General features: G+C 54.7%; 4 protein-coding genes across 4 annotated transcripts; 3 read left to right on the plus strand and 1 right to left on the minus strand.

The window, feature by feature from the left end:
* Positions 1 to 3,663: 3,663 nt before the first annotated feature.
* RHO2 (Rho GTPase) lies at positions 3,664 to 4,793 on the minus strand (the record flags this gene model as incomplete). Its single annotated transcript, XM_051496242.1, has 2 exons — positions 3,664 to 4,111; positions 4,753 to 4,793. 2 exons carry the CDS (start codon positions 4,791 to 4,793, stop codon positions 3,664 to 3,666), a joined length of 489 nt encoding a protein of 162 aa, XP_051354082.1.
* A 1,016-nt stretch (positions 4,794 to 5,809) lies between these two features.
* On the plus strand, positions 5,810 to 9,320 carry J4E92_004855 (uncharacterized protein; the record flags this gene model as incomplete). Its single annotated transcript, XM_051496243.1, has 3 exons — positions 5,810 to 6,821; positions 6,872 to 7,131; positions 7,179 to 9,320. 3 exons carry the CDS (start codon positions 5,810 to 5,812, stop codon positions 9,318 to 9,320), a joined length of 3,414 nt encoding a protein of 1,137 aa, XP_051354083.1.
* Positions 9,321 to 10,744: 1,424 nt separating this feature from the next.
* On the plus strand, positions 10,745 to 12,676 carry J4E92_004856 (uncharacterized protein; the record flags this gene model as incomplete). The annotated part of the gene is made up of 5 exons (XM_051496244.1): positions 10,745 to 10,822; positions 10,884 to 10,897; positions 11,047 to 11,191; positions 11,242 to 11,766; positions 11,816 to 12,676. The coding sequence occupies 5 exons, from the start codon at positions 10,745 to 10,747 to the stop codon at positions 12,674 to 12,676; spliced, it is 1,623 nt and encodes a 540-aa protein (XP_051354084.1).
* A 1,815-nt stretch (positions 12,677 to 14,491) lies between these two features.
* Positions 14,492 to 17,576, plus strand: J4E92_004857 (uncharacterized protein; the record flags this gene model as incomplete). The annotated part of the gene is made up of 4 exons (XM_051496245.1): positions 14,492 to 14,587; positions 14,634 to 16,465; positions 16,515 to 16,832; positions 16,889 to 17,576. The coding sequence occupies 4 exons, from the start codon at positions 14,492 to 14,494 to the stop codon at positions 17,574 to 17,576; spliced, it is 2,934 nt and encodes a 977-aa protein (XP_051354085.1).
* Positions 17,577 to 17,587: the final 11 nt, after the last annotated feature.

Below are 17,587 nucleotides of genomic sequence, written 5' to 3' on the forward strand. Positions count from 1 at the left end.
CGGCATATTCTGCCTTCGCCTTTACTTGGGCGTTTGAAGCCAGATTTATCTTGTAGAAAGCTAGCAAGAGCGGTGGAGAAGGCGGCATCCTTCACCTTGACCCCCGATATCAGAGTTAGTGCGCTAGACCTCTGAGTACATTGACCTTTCATATCTTTCCGTTGTCACTGGAAGCCCATTGAGTCGTAAAAAGAGTACGTTTACTCCCAGTATCCTCTACAAGTCCCCTCCTCCTGAATCTCTTGCCCAAGACTATCCAAAAATCCACCACCCATACCCTCCCGCCCCAAACCCCTTGACCATCCCCGCCCTTCTAAACGTCGCATCAGTCAGCCCACTCGAGGTACCCCCTTTCCCTCCCCACAAAGCCATCCTCCAGACGCGCACTCAGCACTTCAATCCCCGCCACCACACGCTCCCGGCCAGTTCGGATTCATCTCGGGAGGATAGATGCATTCCCCATCTTTACACTTGCCGCAAGGACACACAATGTATGATTCCCAAAAACCTGCAGAGGTAGAGGTACGAAGTCAGTATATGCCTCACATGCACTTCGTACAGTCAGAACGTACCTTCGTTGGTGCAGTGTGAGAGGGTGTAGTCGTCTTCTCTGCTGCAGCGGTCTGGTGCGCCGGGAGTACACTTGGGACCACGTGCGTCGTTGGCGAGGACGGGCAGTATGATCGTGAAGAAGGTGAGGAGGCTGGGAATGAGGGATGTGGATGACTTCATGTTATTGGTGGTTTTGGTGAGGAGTTATTGTTGTTGATGTTGGCGGTGGGTTGGGATTTGTTGTGTAGTGATGGAGATGTTGTGGTGATAGATAGCGAAGGAAAGGTGGACATGAGCAAGAGGGCCGTTATATAGGCTTTGGGCATGTTGAATTAATGCTGCTGTACGTGAATGACAGATTATGGAAATATGGATATGTTTGTCAATTACTACAGCGAACGCATCCGTTGACTTTGTGAGCATGGTTTATTCCATCAGGGAAACGGATACTAGCTCGTTCATAGGATCCCTGTGAACATAACAGATCCTCCATGACAATGGGTGCTGGATGATATTACCGACTCCACAGATGTCACTTTCGACCGTCTTCTCTACTAAAGAAGCTCCGCCGTATCAGCCGCCACCATGCCACAACATGCTCAGACTATTGTCTTCTGGTCAGCGAATGCCTCAACCGTGAATTCTCGATGCTTACCCCATCTCTGCCAGCAGCCATCTATCGTCCAATACAATGTGCTGACGCTGTCTCGCACCACTGAGGGTAAGGGCACCTGTAGTTCCTCTGCCAGACACCGTTGACGCAGATCTGGACGGCATGGCCACCGGGGGAGCACCGGGTTGCAGCGCGGTGAGGGCATCCGTCTGACTTTGATCCCGAGGTGGCGAGAACGGGTGCGGTGATCGTGAGGAGGGCCAGGACGGCGAAGGTGAAGTATGCTGAGAACTTCATGGTGCCGGCTGCCTTGATGCCGGAGTTTTTGAGGTAGGTGCGACTGAAGTCTCGATTGTGAGCGGTGGGAAGTGCAGTCGCAGATGTGGTGATGAAGAAAGACAGGGCTGAAGGATGATGTAGAACCTGCGCGACAATAAGTACTGTTTATACAGGCATAAAGCTACGAGAAGCTGCAGGTGATGGTGAGTTGTGTGTTGTCAGTGGCATGACGACGCGGTGCACGTTTACTCGGCTGTTGTAGGTGAGGCAGGTGCGTTCGACCCGACCAACATTCTCATACCTAGGCGAGCCTGCTGGGAAACACACGTATTTAATGATACTGAGAAGCTGATTCGACGCAGAATAGTGAGGTAGAAAATGACTGCTTCAAGGCCTTCTTCATTCGCGATGATGTGACCAGTTGAAGTTGTGGAGGCGGACCTAGGGTGCCCTCGAAGTGGGAGCAGATGTCGTATTTCCAATGCTAGAAACATCTGAATTGATTCTCAAGACGATACATTCGGTGCTGGTCTCTGTAAAGACTTCCATTTACTGGCATCGTTCATATTTCGTCGAGCCTCTGGTGTATTGTGGAAGGTAAGGATGCATGTGCAGCAATTGTCATTAGTGACATTGACATGCATGTCACAACGATCTTGTGGTTCGGAGCTGAAACCTCGATGTCCTAGTTCGCTGTGTACATGGCCGGGCTCGTCGCGACATCGTTGTTGTTGTTGCGCAGCAATGTCCACCATGAGCTCGAGTTGTCCCTCCCCAGCCCACTAGCTCCTCTTGGCGAACAAGGGTCTCTCCGCGCATCGCGAATTTCCAGTCCGACCATCACCACCAACACTAACAACCCACCTCCGCCTCGCCCCCGCCATTGCGCCTCACACACCACCCACAATGAACCTCTCCGCATTCCGACCGGTCTTCCGGCCCTACAAACCCACCCAAATCACGCAAGCGACAAACATCTGGCAAAGAACCGCACAACAGACATGTCCGCAACGGCAGCAAAAGTCGCAACGAGCAGCCTTCTCATCGACACCGAATTTGCAGAAGAGGAGTAAAAAGGGACCGGGGAATGATCCTAGGATAAGTACGTCTCTCCCCCTCCGCACCTATCAAACCTTCCCTATCCCATCCCATCCCATCCCATCCAATCCACCCTCCCACCACCACAAAACGCCCAACTAACACCCGCCCTAGCAAACATCCGCTACCACCTCTCCCACCCCCTAACCCCGCGCCCCCTCCACTTCTCCCGCAACCGCTCCCTCCGCCACTGGACCATCCACCGCGCCTGGCTCCTCTTCCTGCGCAAACGTCGCTGGGCCGAAGAACGCACTTTAGAACGACAATACATGGCCATGCGATCTGCATGCGAACACCTGCGCCTCATGGACAACAACGGCAATCTTGTGAAGGAAGAGGAGGCTGGAGGCCGCGGCGCGGATCCGTCTAGGTTGGGAACGAAGGGACGGGAGGTGGGAAGGTTGTATCGTAGTGCGATGCTTAAGAGGGGCATTTGGGGGAGTGTGCCCGTGGAGTATGGGAGGGTGCAGACGGATTTTCCGGCGAGGGAGGGGTGGAATCATGGGTGGACGAGGGATTAGAGATCCGCGAGAATGCGTTGGGTTGGACGGACGTGGATGCAATGATGGGATTGTACAATATGTATATAGCAAGAAGGGGGTCGATGTCGTTGTTGGCATCGCGTATACATTCATTGCCGTCAATGTTTCTCAGAAGATGAACAAAGGATGCGTGTAATATCTCATTGGTAGATTACTGTCTTCTAGTTTACTGAGCGTGCCCATCATTTCCTTCAAGAATATACAACTGAATTGCCAAAAGGAGCAAAAATGAGTGGATGATGATGGCGCCTTCTCGTCAATCATTAAGCCAACATCTTCGAGTAGACTAACGTATGTTTCAGCCTCGGCTTCCAACGCAGCATCAGAACAGCCAGTCTTTTTCTCTTTCCAGCTCAATCAATCAGAAACAAAAACAGAAAAGGTGTTGTGTAATGCAAGTTATAAGCGCTCAAACAGTAAATCGCCCATAAAGAAGAAAAAAGGAAGAAGATTGGAAAATTGAAGGCCCCAAATATATCGTACCAACTCCAGTTTGTCGTGACTCCGCCCAATGCAGTGTGTGTGATATGAAGATAAGAAGAAGATATAAGATGCAAGAGAAGACGGTTTCTCAAAGTCTCACAGGACAACGCATCCGCACCCGGGATTCTCCTTCTTATCCACACTCAGCAGCGCCGCCCTGGTCGCCGCTTCAAAAACATCGTCTACGCCATCCCCTGTCAGGGAACTACATTCTAGGTATTTCCTCGCGCCAATCATGTCCTTCATATCGGCGCCTTGTTTCGGTGTAGTAAACCGCAGACTCTTCTTGCGCATTTCTTCCTGTGCGAGGGGGTCGTCGCGGAGATCTTTTTTCAGGCCGACGAGGATGATGGGGACGGTGGGACAGCGTTCGCGGGCCTCCTCAGCCCACTTGTGCTTAACGTTATCGAGAGAGTCGGGGGAGTCGACGCTGAAACCGATGAGGATGACGTGCGCTTTGCTGTAGGCGAGGGGACGGAGGCGCTCGTAGTCTTCTTGGCCGGCTGTATCCCATAGGGCGAGTTGCACGGACTTGCCGTCTACTCTACAGTCGGTGACGTAGTTTTCAAAGACGGTTGGGACATAGCGCTAATGACGGGTTAGGATATTGGAAAGACGGCTTATCGGTCGATGTATTGGACGTACTGTTGGAAAATATCCGAGAGTGAAGACGCTCAGAAGACTAGTCTTGCCGCAAGCACCGTCGCCAATAATGACCAACTTCCTAAAGGCACAAGATCAGCATGTTGTGTGGGTGAAGGGTGCATGGTGTGACAGCGTCGGCGTGACCGAGAGTGGATGTCGGCGCAAACAAGAGGATGAAGTGCAGTGCATGACCAAAAAGAGGAAGAATTGAGCGCGAGTCGATAAAAAGTGGACATGGGGGACATGTAGGGTGGCCTATTTTTAGTTGGTCGTGTCGTCGGACCGGGTGCGCCAATGCAAGCTATGGCGCAAACCGGGGTGTCTCAGCTCCAACGATGCATCGTACCATTGCGGAGGGAGAGGTAAAGCAGAATTTGACGGAGGAATTGCCGACGAAATAAACATTTGGTGTCGTCAAAAGAGAGTCGGACGGAAGGAAATAACGTTGGGAAAAGCAATTGCGCGCGTAGGAAAACGGTCGTGAGAGATCGACATGAGATAAGTTTTGACCAGGGTCCAGAAAGTGAAGATCAAACGTACCTGCGCATTACAGGCTCGCCATTCTGCTGCTGCTGGGCCATTGTGGGGGTGTGTTTGGGGAAATGCCGCACTCAGCGGGAGTCTTGTCCGGAGATGCTGGGTCGTGTTATTGGCTGGAGCGCGTTCGCAGTTGCGGTTGTCGAAGTCGAGGGGAGTGGTGCGCGGGTGGAAGGATACAGTGAAGTAGCCCTGTTTGCGCGAGAGTGTTCTCGAGGGTGTTGTCGGGGTAATGCGAGTGTAATGGCGCGAGCGAGGTGATCTCGGGCCCAACAATGGGGATTGGCGATGTTATGGCTCGCGACGAGCGAGTGTCAATGGCGCGCCGGGGGGAGAGAAGCGACAGACTACAGCGGACTAGCAGCGGAGGGGTGGTGAGTGTCGATGGGTGGGTGTCGAGGTGAAGGCGAAAGTAATGCGTGAGTCCAGTGACAGCAACGGGAGCAATGGGAGCAAAAAGCGGTGGTGCAGTAATGAAGTGGACGGGCCGGTGTTTAAGAATGAAGCTTGGGGACGATCACAGCGGAGACAGGCACGAGCTAGAGCTACAGACGGCTGGGCTGGGGTCGGGGGACGCTGGCACTGGTCTGGTCAGGGTGCGGTGTGCGAGAGCGAGTGTGTTGAGATACGAATGAATGGCCGTCGCGGAGCACTTGCACTGCACAGCCTCTCGCCCAGTTCCTTCCGTTCCAGAAGACGCCAAGACGTGGCACCTGCGGCAGGTGCGAATCGCAACGCGGTACCACAATGGGCCGACGACCATCAACAAGAGGCTACGACAGCGCGGCATGTGCTAGCAGCCCGAGCCCGAGCACACGACCGTCATACCCCAAAGCCTGAACGCCAGTCTGCCGCGACACAGCACGAAGCCCCCCATCTGCCCTGGTGTGCGTGACGCCCCTCCAATTCCTCTCCTCCACCTCCACCTCGCACTTTTGCTCCCCGGTGGCCGTACGCTAGCCCTCCCGCGCCATCGCCCGAGCTGTCACCCATTCGACTCCCCAGACCCGCGCTCTAACAGCCGTGCAGCAGGACACCGCGACACACACACACTCCCCCCATGGCCCAGGGAACACGCGGGCCCGCCCCGGCTCAGATGCCGCCCAACGGCACTGCGACGCACGCCCACGATGCCACCCCGACCGCCGTCAACCGCAAGAAGCAGAAGCGACGCGAGAAGGAGGCCGCCAAGCGAGCCGCACAGGAGCCGCCTGCGCCTGCGCCCGCGCGGAATGGCGTGTCGCCTGCCCGAGGGCCGCCCGGCCAGCAGCAGTACGCCGACGCGGAGCTGGACGAGGCGGCGTACGACGAGGGGGAGTACTACTCGGACGAGGAGTACGAGCACGCGTACGGCACAAACGGCGACTACCCGCAGGGCTACGGCCACGCCCCAATGCGCAGCCAAGCGGGCAAGAAGACGCGGCGGAAGAAGAAGGCGCCCTCCGCACCCCCTCCGCTGGCCTACACCCAGCACGTCGCATCACGCCTCAGCCCCGCACCCGCCCACCAAATGTCGCCCGCCCACTCGGTCGCGCGCTCCGGCGCCCGCGGCGACCGCATATGGAACACGACCATGCAGGACGAGCGGGACCGCATCCGCGAGTTCTGGCTGTCCCTCGGCGAGGACGAGCGCAAGTCGCTCGTCAAGATCGAAAAGGAGGCGGTCCTGCGCAAGATGAAGGAGCAGCAGAAGCACTCGTGCAGCTGCACCGTCTGCGGGCGGAAGCGCACCGCCATCGAGGAGGAGCTGGAGGTTCTCTATGATGCATATTACGAAGAACTCGAGCAGTACGCGCACCACCAGCAAGACGTCGGTAGTTTCATTCCCGAGGCTAATTATGGTTATGCGTCCAGTGCTCCTCACCACCCGCGCCCCATGCTGAACCCCCACCCCCCGCCCGGCCCCTACGACGACGACGAAGAAGAGTACGACTCGGGCGAGGAAGAGGAGGAAGACTCCGAGTACGACAGCGAGATCTCGTCAGAAGGCGGCTACAGCTCAGGCGAGCGCAGTCTGCCGCCGCCCGAGCCCTCAGACTTCCTCCAGTTTGGCAGCAGTCTGCAGGTCAAAGGTATGCCCGCCCCCGACCCGTGCTGGGAGCATGCTGATTCATCCTTTTAGGTGGCATACTTACGGTTGCTGACGATTTGCTCAAGAACGATGGGAAGAAGTTCATCGAGATGATGGAGCAGCTCGCTGAGCGTAGGATGCAACGGGAAGAAGATGCTCAAGTCCAGGCTCACCCCGGCGCCCAGCACCGATCCTACAGCGGCCACAGCCACAGCGCGCCTCCGCCCGACGAAGACGACTACGACGAAGAGGGCGAAGACGAGGAAGAGTACGACGACGACGACTACGAGGAGGACGAGGAGGATGAGGAAGTGCGTATTCAAGGCTGGACTATCTATCTGCAACTAACCCCGCCCAGGGCGCCATGACCGAGGAGCAACGGATGGAGGAAGGCCGGCGAATGTTCCAGATCTTCGCAGCGCGAATGTTCGAGCAGAGAGTGCTCCAGGCGTATCGAGAAAAGGTGGCCGCGGAACGACAACAAAAGCTACTCGAAGAACTGGCAGAGGAGGATGTGCGGAAAGATGCGAAAGAGGCAAAGAAAGCAAAGGAAGCCCAGAAGCGCAAGGAGAAGAAGGACAAGCAACGGCAGCTGAAGGCGGAACAGGAGGCTCGCAAGGAAGCCGAACGAGCAGCCAAGGAAGCCGAGGCCAAGGCTGCGGAAGAGAAGCGACTAGAGGAACAGCGGAAGAAGCGAGAAGAGCAGCGCAAGAAGAAAGAGGCTGAACGCAAAGCCCAGGAGGAGGAGAAGCAGCGCAAGGAGGCCGAGCGTCTGAAACGACAGCAGGAAGAGCGCGAGCGACAGCAGGAGGCAGAGAGAAAAGCACGCGAACAGAAAGCCCTCGAGAAGAAGGCCAAAGACGAGGCAAAACGGAAGGAACGTGAAGAGCGGGAAGCGAGGGACAGAGAAGCGAAAGAGAAGAAGGCACAGGAGGACAAGGACCGCAAGGAACGGGACTCGAAGACCAAGGGCCAAACGCGCAAGGAGGATCAAGCCGCCGCTGCAGCTGCCCACAACGCTATTGCTGGTGCGAAAAAGGCCTCACAGCCAGTAGCTGTTGCGCTACCTCCCCAATTGCTAAAGCAAAATTCGTCTACGGGAATGCCATCGCCGCAGGTCACGCCAGCTGTACCGAAGGCTCCAACCCCAAACCGACCGCGCCAAACATCGCACCAGACCTCCCACGGCTCATCGCCAAAGACTCCCCATGCTACCCTAGGAACAAGCAAGTCGACATCCCCAACCTCCCAGCTGCCAAATCAGTCGATACCAAGGTCGATTTTGACGAAACCACCAATCCAACAGCAAGGCCTAGGGACTCCGCATGGCCAGCCATCGTCGCCAATGCCTCCTATGGGACCACCGCCAGGTATGCAAGGGCCGCCAGGACTGGGTATGAATATGCCTCCAGGGCTGAATGGCTTCCCTGGTCATGGATCAATGATGCCTGGGATGATGGGCCCACGGCCAAACATACCCTTCTTCCCTCAGCCAGCGCCCCAGAGCTTTCGTGGATTCCCACCTCCCGGCATGCACACACCAGGTGCACTTCCAATTGGCCGCGGTTTCCCGATGGAAGGACCACCCGGTTTTCCAGCACCTCCAGGCTTCACTGCGCCAATGCCATCCGCCTTCCCGATGGGCATGCCGACGCACTCGCGGCAGGGCTCGGGGTCTTTTGAACGACTCTCAAACGAGAGCCCCATCACTGGTCCTCAAGCACAGCCCATTCAACGGCCAACGCCTATCAAGCGCCCTTCAAGCGTGAAGGCGGGCGATGAAAATGGACAGCAGGGGTCTGATGTAGACGAACTGGCAAATCACCTAGGCAGTAAAGCGCTGCTGGACGACGACGACGACATCCCCGAACTACCCGATCGACGCCCAAGCATGCAACAACACGGCTCAGTGAGAGCGCCATCATTCGGCTTCGCAGACATACCCGGCTCGCAATACGGCTCATTCGGAGCACCAGGCGGCGGCAGCATCTGGGGTACACCACCCCTCCAGGGCTTCCACTCCGGTGCCAACTGGGGCAACTCGCCCACCTCCAACATCTTCAACAGCCCCTTCTCCATGAACACGACGCGAACCCTCGAACGCAACGCAAACGAGCAGCGCATAGTCTGGCTCCGCCGTACCATCTGCGCCGCATGCAAGACCCTCGCTCCGCGCGCCTCCGATGCAGACGGCTACGTCGATGCGTCGGAAGTACATCGCCAAGTCGAGGCTTCGCGCGGTGCCATGGACCCTGCTGTGAGCGTGGATGAGATCAAGGAGGCTTGCGATATCCTTGATGTTACGCATACCAATGGCGGCGGTAGTCTGGAGTACAAAGAAGATGCTAGTGGCAGGTTGTCGCATATCAAGTTTAGTGATGGTGCGATACAGGCTCCTCCTTCGAGCTTGGGTGAGATTGGCAGTCCTGTGCCAGGCCACAGCGTTCTTGCTGGTGGGTTCGGAGGCAGGTTTCCTGGATTGGGACCGCAGGGCTTTTGAGGGGTTGAACTGTCTCTTGTGTTCTATTGGACTGTCCTCATTTTTTCTTTTGGCCAAGCAGGGCTTCTGTCGGACTCTTCTCCTGTGCTAAGTCTCTGTTCCCTCATACTTGTTCCTTTGGTAGACGAAAGACAAGTTGTCAGTCTAGTCTAGTCTCTTCCTCTTGTGATTGGTGGCTGCAAGTGGAAGTAATCTAGTTGCTGAGAGATGTGCCATGATGGGGTTTTGATGTGCTTGAGGTTCGTGATGTGATGCGACCCCGGTATATTGACGTTCATTTTCACAGTGCTAACAGGACTGCTCAAAATGAAAATCGAAAACATGTACACCACACAGGATTCTCCCCCAGCAAGGTCCCCCAACACCTCTTTGATAAATTATCAATTTGAGAATCTAGCCGTTTGCTAGTAAGAAACCAGCGTCTTAACACGGTAAACAGATACCATCTTATCACATTTCATGTACTAGTATCGTCACGTTGGAGTTTTGTCACGCAAGAAATTAGCCACGTCGTAATCAACGGCGACACAACGCATATGAAGTACTTGTCACTACCAAGGAACGATCATTGTGCTGATTCTGAGAACACCTTGCGAAGACTCGTACACACAGAGACGTACCAAAAACGTAAGACCATGTCCTCCAGAGACCATCTTGAATTGGGCTTGAATCTTAGGTATTTTACAAGATGCCTACTTCTGCTAGACTGCTAAACTGTGCATTCAATGCAATCATGCTCGACTCTAGGATATTATCTACTTTAGGTATCACTTGTCTGTTTTTTCGAAGTTAATGCAAGCGAGTACCTATCCCGCCTACCCATTTGATGTCACGGGATGAATAGACCGCCCGTGTACAGTACATAAACACTATTCTACGTAGTTCGACGTTGCCGGGTAATGTCGGTCGATCCCCACTCAGTACACCGGAACACAGCACGTTGTGGCAACGTTGTAAGAGGAGCGGTCAAGCTCGCCGCCTCGTACCATTCTCGCACAACCCCGCAATTGCGACATGCCACTACATCGTGAGACGCTTCTAGCCAGAATGTGATGACGTTACATTGTTACATTGGATGTCTTCGCAATGATTGAGTTCAACAGCCTTGTAATCTGGTCGAGGAGGCGGAGATATTCTGCGCTGCCCACTCTATTAATAGGATGAAGCTGGTAAAAACGTGGTTAGCCAGGCACGCATCATCATCGTCGGTCCTGCATCGTCATCCCTGCATTTAGCATCCCTGCTAGCGCGTGTCGCCCGGCGGGGTCGTGAGAGCCTCATAGCTGGGCTTGCTACAACGCCGAACATTCTACGTCTTTTTCCTCGTCGCTTCAATTGAACCATTACACCACACCCCCTTGTCTTTTTTCTACCGTTACATCTCATTCATCGTATCTCTCACTTAGACACACTACACACACGTCATGTCCGACCCCATCGCCGACGCTGCGCAAAAGCACCCTGCGCCCGAGGGTCTCAAGTACACATACGGTACTGCTGGTGTAAGTTCAGGAGAGGATGATTCGAGAGATTGAAGCTATCAGAAGCTAAGATATATCCTAGTTCCGAACAAAAGCGTAAGCTATCCCCTGCTTGCATACGATAGATGGCTACGTTGCCAGCTATCGAGCACCTCCGCGCGCCGCAGCTGGCAATCCTCCCACCACCGATCTTCCCACCAACAGTCGTCACGCATGAAACTCCCGAACTACGCTTACCATAGCAGTGATGTCCTCGATTCCGTCCTCACTCGCGTAGGGCTCATTGCGGCGCTGCGGTCGCGGGCGCTCAAGGGCAAATGGATTGGTGTCATGATCACCGCTTCGCATAACCCTCCTCAAGACAATGGCGTGAAGCTTGTCGAACCAATGGTATATTTCTCTTCCCAATCTGAGGGACGATTGGGCTAATTAATTTCTAGGGCAACATGCTGCAAGAGGAGTGGGAGGTCATCAGCACCGAGATGGCGAACAAGGCCACCCCCGAAGACGTCTCGAAATACTACCGCGAAATCGCCGCCCAGAATAAGATCGACCTCAGCACACCCGCACGCGTCGTCGTAGCTCGCGACACAAGAGCCTCGGGTTCAAGGCTTCTCGGATGCCTCGTTGATGGCCTGAACAGCGCCGGTGCCGAAGTCAAGGACTACGGCTTCCTTACCACGCCACAACTACACTACATGGTCAGGTGCTTGAACACCGAGGGGACTAAGGACGCCTACGGTACACCTACCGAGAAGGGCTACTACGAGAAGTTCGGTGCGGCGTTCAAGACCGCGCTTCGCGGAAAGAAGCCTTCTGGCAGCTTGACAGTCGATGGTGCCAACGGCGTTGGTGGTCCGAAGCTAAACGAGCTCATCAAGTACCTTCCCACCAAGGAAGAAGGCGGTCTCGAGATCTCTGTCATCAACGACAACGTTATCAAGCCCGAGAGCCTGAACGTTGACGTAAGCAAACATATCTATAAGTACCGGAAGTTTGCTAATTCGCGAACAGTGCGGTGCAGACTACGTCAAAACCAACCAGCGCGCGCCCCCTTCGTCCAAGGCTGGACCCGGCGATCGATGCTGCTCGCTCGACGGTGACGCTGACCGTGTAGTATACTACTTCAAAGATGAGAAGAACGTGTTCCGACTACTCGACGGCGACCGCATTGCGACCCTCGTAGCTTCCTTCCTCGGCGACACTGTTAGGCAAAGTGGACTGGCAGACAAGCTCAAGATCGGAGTTGTGCAAACCGCCTACGCCAACGGCGCCGCCACGAAGTACGTTGAAGACAACCTCAAGCTCAAGGTCGACTGCACACCCACCGGCGTCAAGTACCTGCACCACGCAGCCGAAAAGCTCGACATTGGCGTCTACTTCGAAGCCAACGGCCACGGCACCGTCATCTTCTCGCACGACACCCTCGACACGATTGAAAAGCACGAGCCCCGCAACCCCGGCGAGAAGGAAGCCCTCGACGTCCTGCGCGCGTGCATCAACCTCATCAACCAATCCGTCGGCGACGCCCTCTCCGACTTCCTCCTCGTCGAAGTCGTCCTCGCTCACAAGCACTGGGGCTGCCAGGAATGGCTCTCAACATACAGCGACCTGCCCAACCGCCTTCTCAAGGTCCTCGTCAATGACCGCACCATCTTCAAGACAACGGATGCCGAGCGCAAACTCACCAGCCCTGAGGGCCTCCAGGCTCAGATCGACAAGGAGGTGCAGAAAGTCCGCCAGGGTCGCTCGTTTGCGAGGGCTTCTGGTACGGAAGACGCCGTTCGTGTCTACGCGGAAGCTGAGACGAGGGCGGAGGCTGATGACTTGGCGAGGAAGGTTAGTGAGCTTGTCAAATCAGCCGGTAGCAACTAGGTGAAAGCTGCGGGTAGCAACTAGATGTTGTTCATGGACATGGACCTGGAGTTGGAGCTGTTGATAACAATCATCACGGGTACATGGCTTCTCATGCTATTGCATCGCTTGTACGCCTCCCTCAGGCTCAGCATGCCTATGATAGAGGATGAAGGCGAGTTTTATTATTGGGATGGATGGATGGATGAATGAATGAATGGGATGGATGGTGCTAGTAGGGTAGATTAGATGGGTAAAAGCGAAATTCATTGATTTGTTCAATCTTGAGGTGTGATCGCGTGAGATTTTATGCACATGACAGTATGACTACGATATTCCCTTTCAAAAAATACAACGGTGTCGATCAAAACTCAGACGTAAGATGGAATTCTTAAAGTGATTGATTTTCAACATAGGATTAATAAACAAGTTGGGACGCCGGTGTTATTGTGCTGTATTTGGTTTTCGCGGGGATGTCCCAATCGGGTAACTTGTTGAAAGCTGTGGATTGCGGTGGTAGGTGCCTGGTTTGTTACCACAGGGCCTCACGGCGTCTGGAAGTCACGTATGCGCGTGAATATGATGGATGAGGATGCGTATTACGAAGGTAGATTCTTGAGCTGGAGTGTAGCTCGCAAAGAATGTTGTTTGCCAACAGATGTTCTTCTTAGATGGTCTCATCAATGGAGTGGTGGAGGTTGTGGTAATGGTGTAGTTCAGGCGCGTTGTCATTAGATATCCTCTCCTTATGGCTCCCAACGAGATCTCTCAAACACGCGCTTCCAATGTTTGCTATGGCATCACAAAGCAGAGTATCCCTTAGATGGCTCGGTGTTCTTTCTCCCTCTTCCCCACTTCCGACACACATCGCATTTCACCGCTGGCTAGGATCTCGGCAGCACCGAGTTCACGGATCATCGGCGCACCCAATAAAACTCGTCAGAACCCACGATCCATCTCCAAGCATAAACGTGGCCCATTTCATATCGTCCGAAACATGCATATTTGAAACGAGAGTGGACTGGACAAGCCTCATCAAATCCGAAGAGCCGCCTGCGCACCGCCACATTTCGACTTCTTATTCGTCGAGTTATGCACAGTCCGATCACGATGATACTTGTTGTGAGAACGCGTGGCAGTGCAAAAGCATAGCAGTAGCGCAGCTTCATTCTTCCGCTCTCCGCAAACTACTCCGAGCTCACTAAGGGGCGATCTCTCTGGAAAATCTTAGGGCAGCTGGCCAGGCCCTGGAGGCCAAAAATAAAAACCACCCGCCAGAGATGCCATGGCAGAGCCGCGTACCCGGCGTTAAAACGGCGCGTTGGGACAGCCAATGGCTGGGCGTGCCTGGGGGAAGGCGGCTAGGGTCTGGCTCTAGCGAGGCGTCACAGCTCCCTCTAGCGCCGACATCTTGACAGGGCACGACAGGGATCGACGGTCCTTTTCCATCCGCTCTCACGGGCAAGGGACGCGAGGCACTGCTCGTAGCTCTGAACTCTCTCTCACTGCCGTTACTGCTTACTGCTGCCGTTGCTTGCTTCACTCTTGGCTTTCCTTACACTCTGCTTTGTACTCTCTTTCTGCTTTGCGCGTATACCCACTTGTCATTTTTCCTTGTGAAGAGCAGGCCGCCGAATAAACCCGAATACGACCAACGGCGATCTTTACGATACAGCAGATCTTACTCAGATCTCAGTGAGAGAGAGAGGGGAACACGAGGAAGACATGCGCTGAGCTCTCGGACCCGAGATCGACCCCCAATACCACGTGTACCCATCACACGTGCTACCACAATCGCTACCACACCTTCGCTACACGTTACACCCGTCACTCGCTATGGCATCCACAGTACCGAACGTGCTGCTCCGGCGGGACCTGAGCATAGAGCAGAAGTTCGAGCAGTTGATGACAGAAAATGCCCTGGGCGCTTCGGTACATGCAGCCCCATATCTGTCGCATACGACTCTAACATCCCCAGGTATCCCAAGACTCTGTCCTCGTCGCTATCGGCACATCCTTCGGCATCACCGCCGCCATTTTCATACTTTTCCTCCTACTACGCCCTTTTAATACTATCGTTTACGCGCCCCGTCTCCGACACACCGACGAGAAACACCGACCGCCGCCTCTCGACAAATCGCTGTTCGCGTGGTACAAGCCCGTGTTCAAGACGAACGAACCCGAATATGTTGAGAAGATTGGACTGGATGCGACCATCTTTCTGCGTTTTGCGCGCATGTGCAGGAACATGTTTGTCGTCCTCGCCATCGTTGGCTGTGCGGTCATCGTTCCCGTCAACGTCATCAAGTCGGTGGAATTCCAGAAGAATTTCGATGGAGACATGAGCGGCAAGATCATCTTCCTGATGACACCTAGAGATCTATTCGGTCAGGTTTTCTGGGCTTTCGTCGTGCTGGCATACCTTATCGACATCATCGTCTGCGGCTTCTTGTGGTGGATGTACCGCGCTGTACACCGGATGAGACGCCAGTACCTCGAGCACCCAGACTACCAGAACAGTCTGCACGCGCGGACGTTGATGGTTACGGACATCGACCGCAGCTTTCGCAGCGACCAGGGCATTGTGGAGGTTACGGATAGCTTGAAGACTACGCCAGAGGTGCCTCGCGCGTCCATCGGACGCAACGTGAAGGACATCCCAGATCTTATCGAGGCACACGAAGAGGCGGTCATTGAGCTGGAGAAGATATTGGCAAAATATTTGAAGAACCCGAACAAACTACCTGCGGAGCGACCGCTATGTACTCCCTCCAAGAAAGACCCAGAGTTCACCGACAAGGCGCAAAAGGTGGATGCAATCGACTACCTCACAGCGCGCATTCAGCGATTAGAAGGCAAGATTAAGGAGGTGCGGGAGACAATTGACAAGCGCGATGCTCTATCGTACGGATTCGCTAGCTACGAGAGTATCGACTCTGCACACATGGTCGCCTTCGCAGCCCGCAGCAAGCACGTCAAAGGCACTACCGTCCGACTTGCGCCCAAGCCAAAAGACATCATCTGGAAAAACCTTACCCTCGACCCCAAGACGCGACGATGGAGGAGGACCGTGAACAACTTCTGGATCACCCTACTCACACTCCTATACTTCATCCCCAACGCCCTGATCGCCGTCTTCCTGTCCAAACTCTCCAACCTGGGTTTTGTATGGCCTACCTTCCAGACCGAACTGGCCGCACACGCCGATTTCTGGGCCGTCGTTCAAGGTCTCGCAGCCCCGGCGCTCACCTCACTCTTTTACTACTTCCTCCCCATTATCTTCCGTCGCTTGTCCATCAAGGCCGGAGACACAACCAAGACATCCCGAGAGCGCCATGTCACAGCACAATTGTACGCCTTCTTTGTCTTCAACAACTTGTTCGTCTTCTCGCTCTTCAGCGCCGTCTTCGGCATGATTGTCATGATTGTCAATCTCGCGACCCAGGAACACGTTCCATTCATGGACATTCTACGACAAATCAAGTTCTTCGACACGACCATGCGTACCCTGTGCGAAGTCTCGCCCTTTTGGGTTACCTGGCTCGTCCAGCGTAACTTGGGTGCTGCTATCGATCTTGCCCAGGCTGTCAACCTCGCGTGGGGAAGTTTCTCGCGCAAGTTCTTGAATCCGACGCCTAGGGAGCTGATTAGTCGGACTGCGCCGCCGCCGTTTGACTATGCGAGTTACTACAACTACTTTTTGTTTTACTCGACGGTTGCGTTGTGTTTTGCGCCGTTGCAGCCGATCACGCTGGTCATTGTGGCGATTTACTTTACGCTCGATAGCTGGATGAAGAAGTATCTTCTGATGTGAGTCTTAACTCTAATACCCTCGAATACCGCACTAACATATGTTTAGGTACGTCTTCTGCACCAAGAACGAGTCGGGTGGCGCATTCTGGCGTGTGCTCTTCAACCGCATGCTCGTTGGCACGTTCTTCTCCAACTGCATCGTTGCACTGCTGGTCGTAGCCCGCGGTTACGAACACAAATGGACTATGCTGGCCGCCATGGCACCCCTTCCTCTCGGCCTAATCGCCTTCAAGTTCTACTGCAAGAACGCCTTCGACCACTCGCTCAAGTACTACACCCAAGGCACACGCGCCAAGGGCACCGAAGCCCCAACCCCAATAGACAAGGAATCGCGTCGAAGGGATCGCGTCGCCGTACGATTCGGGTAAGTCCATCTACACTCTGCAAGGCCAAACACCATTTACTGATATGTTGTAATAGCCACCCAGCCCTCTACCAAAAGCTCACCGTCCCCATGGTGCACGAAAAATCCAAACACCTCCTCGCCGAAGTCTACCGCGGCCGCCTCGACGGCGACATCGGCGACACCGCCGCCTTCTCCGACGTCTACACCATGAAACGCATGTCCAAAGAACACCCTGGTAAAACCGCCTCTGCCAACATATCCAGTGGAGGAGGGGGCAACACCGGCCCCTTTGAATTCGTGTCGGAATCGAATATGGACTTTGAGAATTACAAGAACAGACCTGAGTTTAGCGATGAACATGGCGGGGAGGGCAGTTTGTATGGCGGTAGTACGGTGGGGAGGCCTGATACACCGGGTTCGCACTGGGGCCGCGATAACTCCACTAATAATAGTGATCGTGGGAGGAGTACAAGTCGCGATTCTGAACGTACCATGCGCGATGATCCGGGCGTGTTGTACCCTGCTGGCTACCATCAGACACCCAGTGCGTTGCGCGAATATAGTCCTACTCCTAGCTTGGATTTGAGGGGCGTGGATAGTAGGGGGGAAAGTCCGTATGAGATTGGAGGAGGGGATCAGGGGAGGTTGGTTAGTGGGGCTGCGCCTATGGGTGTGGGGAGTGGGTTGGCTGGACATGGGGGGCAGCAGTATACGCCGTATAGTCCTAGTAGGGATGGGGCGAGGGATTACTTTGCCAGGTAAAATATCATAAC

Source organism: Alternaria infectoria, assembly GCF_024043175.1.
Source record: "Alternaria infectoria strain BMP 0036 chromosome Unknown scaffold_6, whole genome shotgun sequence".
Classification (NCBI taxonomy): domain Eukaryota; kingdom Fungi; phylum Ascomycota; class Dothideomycetes; order Pleosporales; family Pleosporaceae; genus Alternaria; species Alternaria infectoria.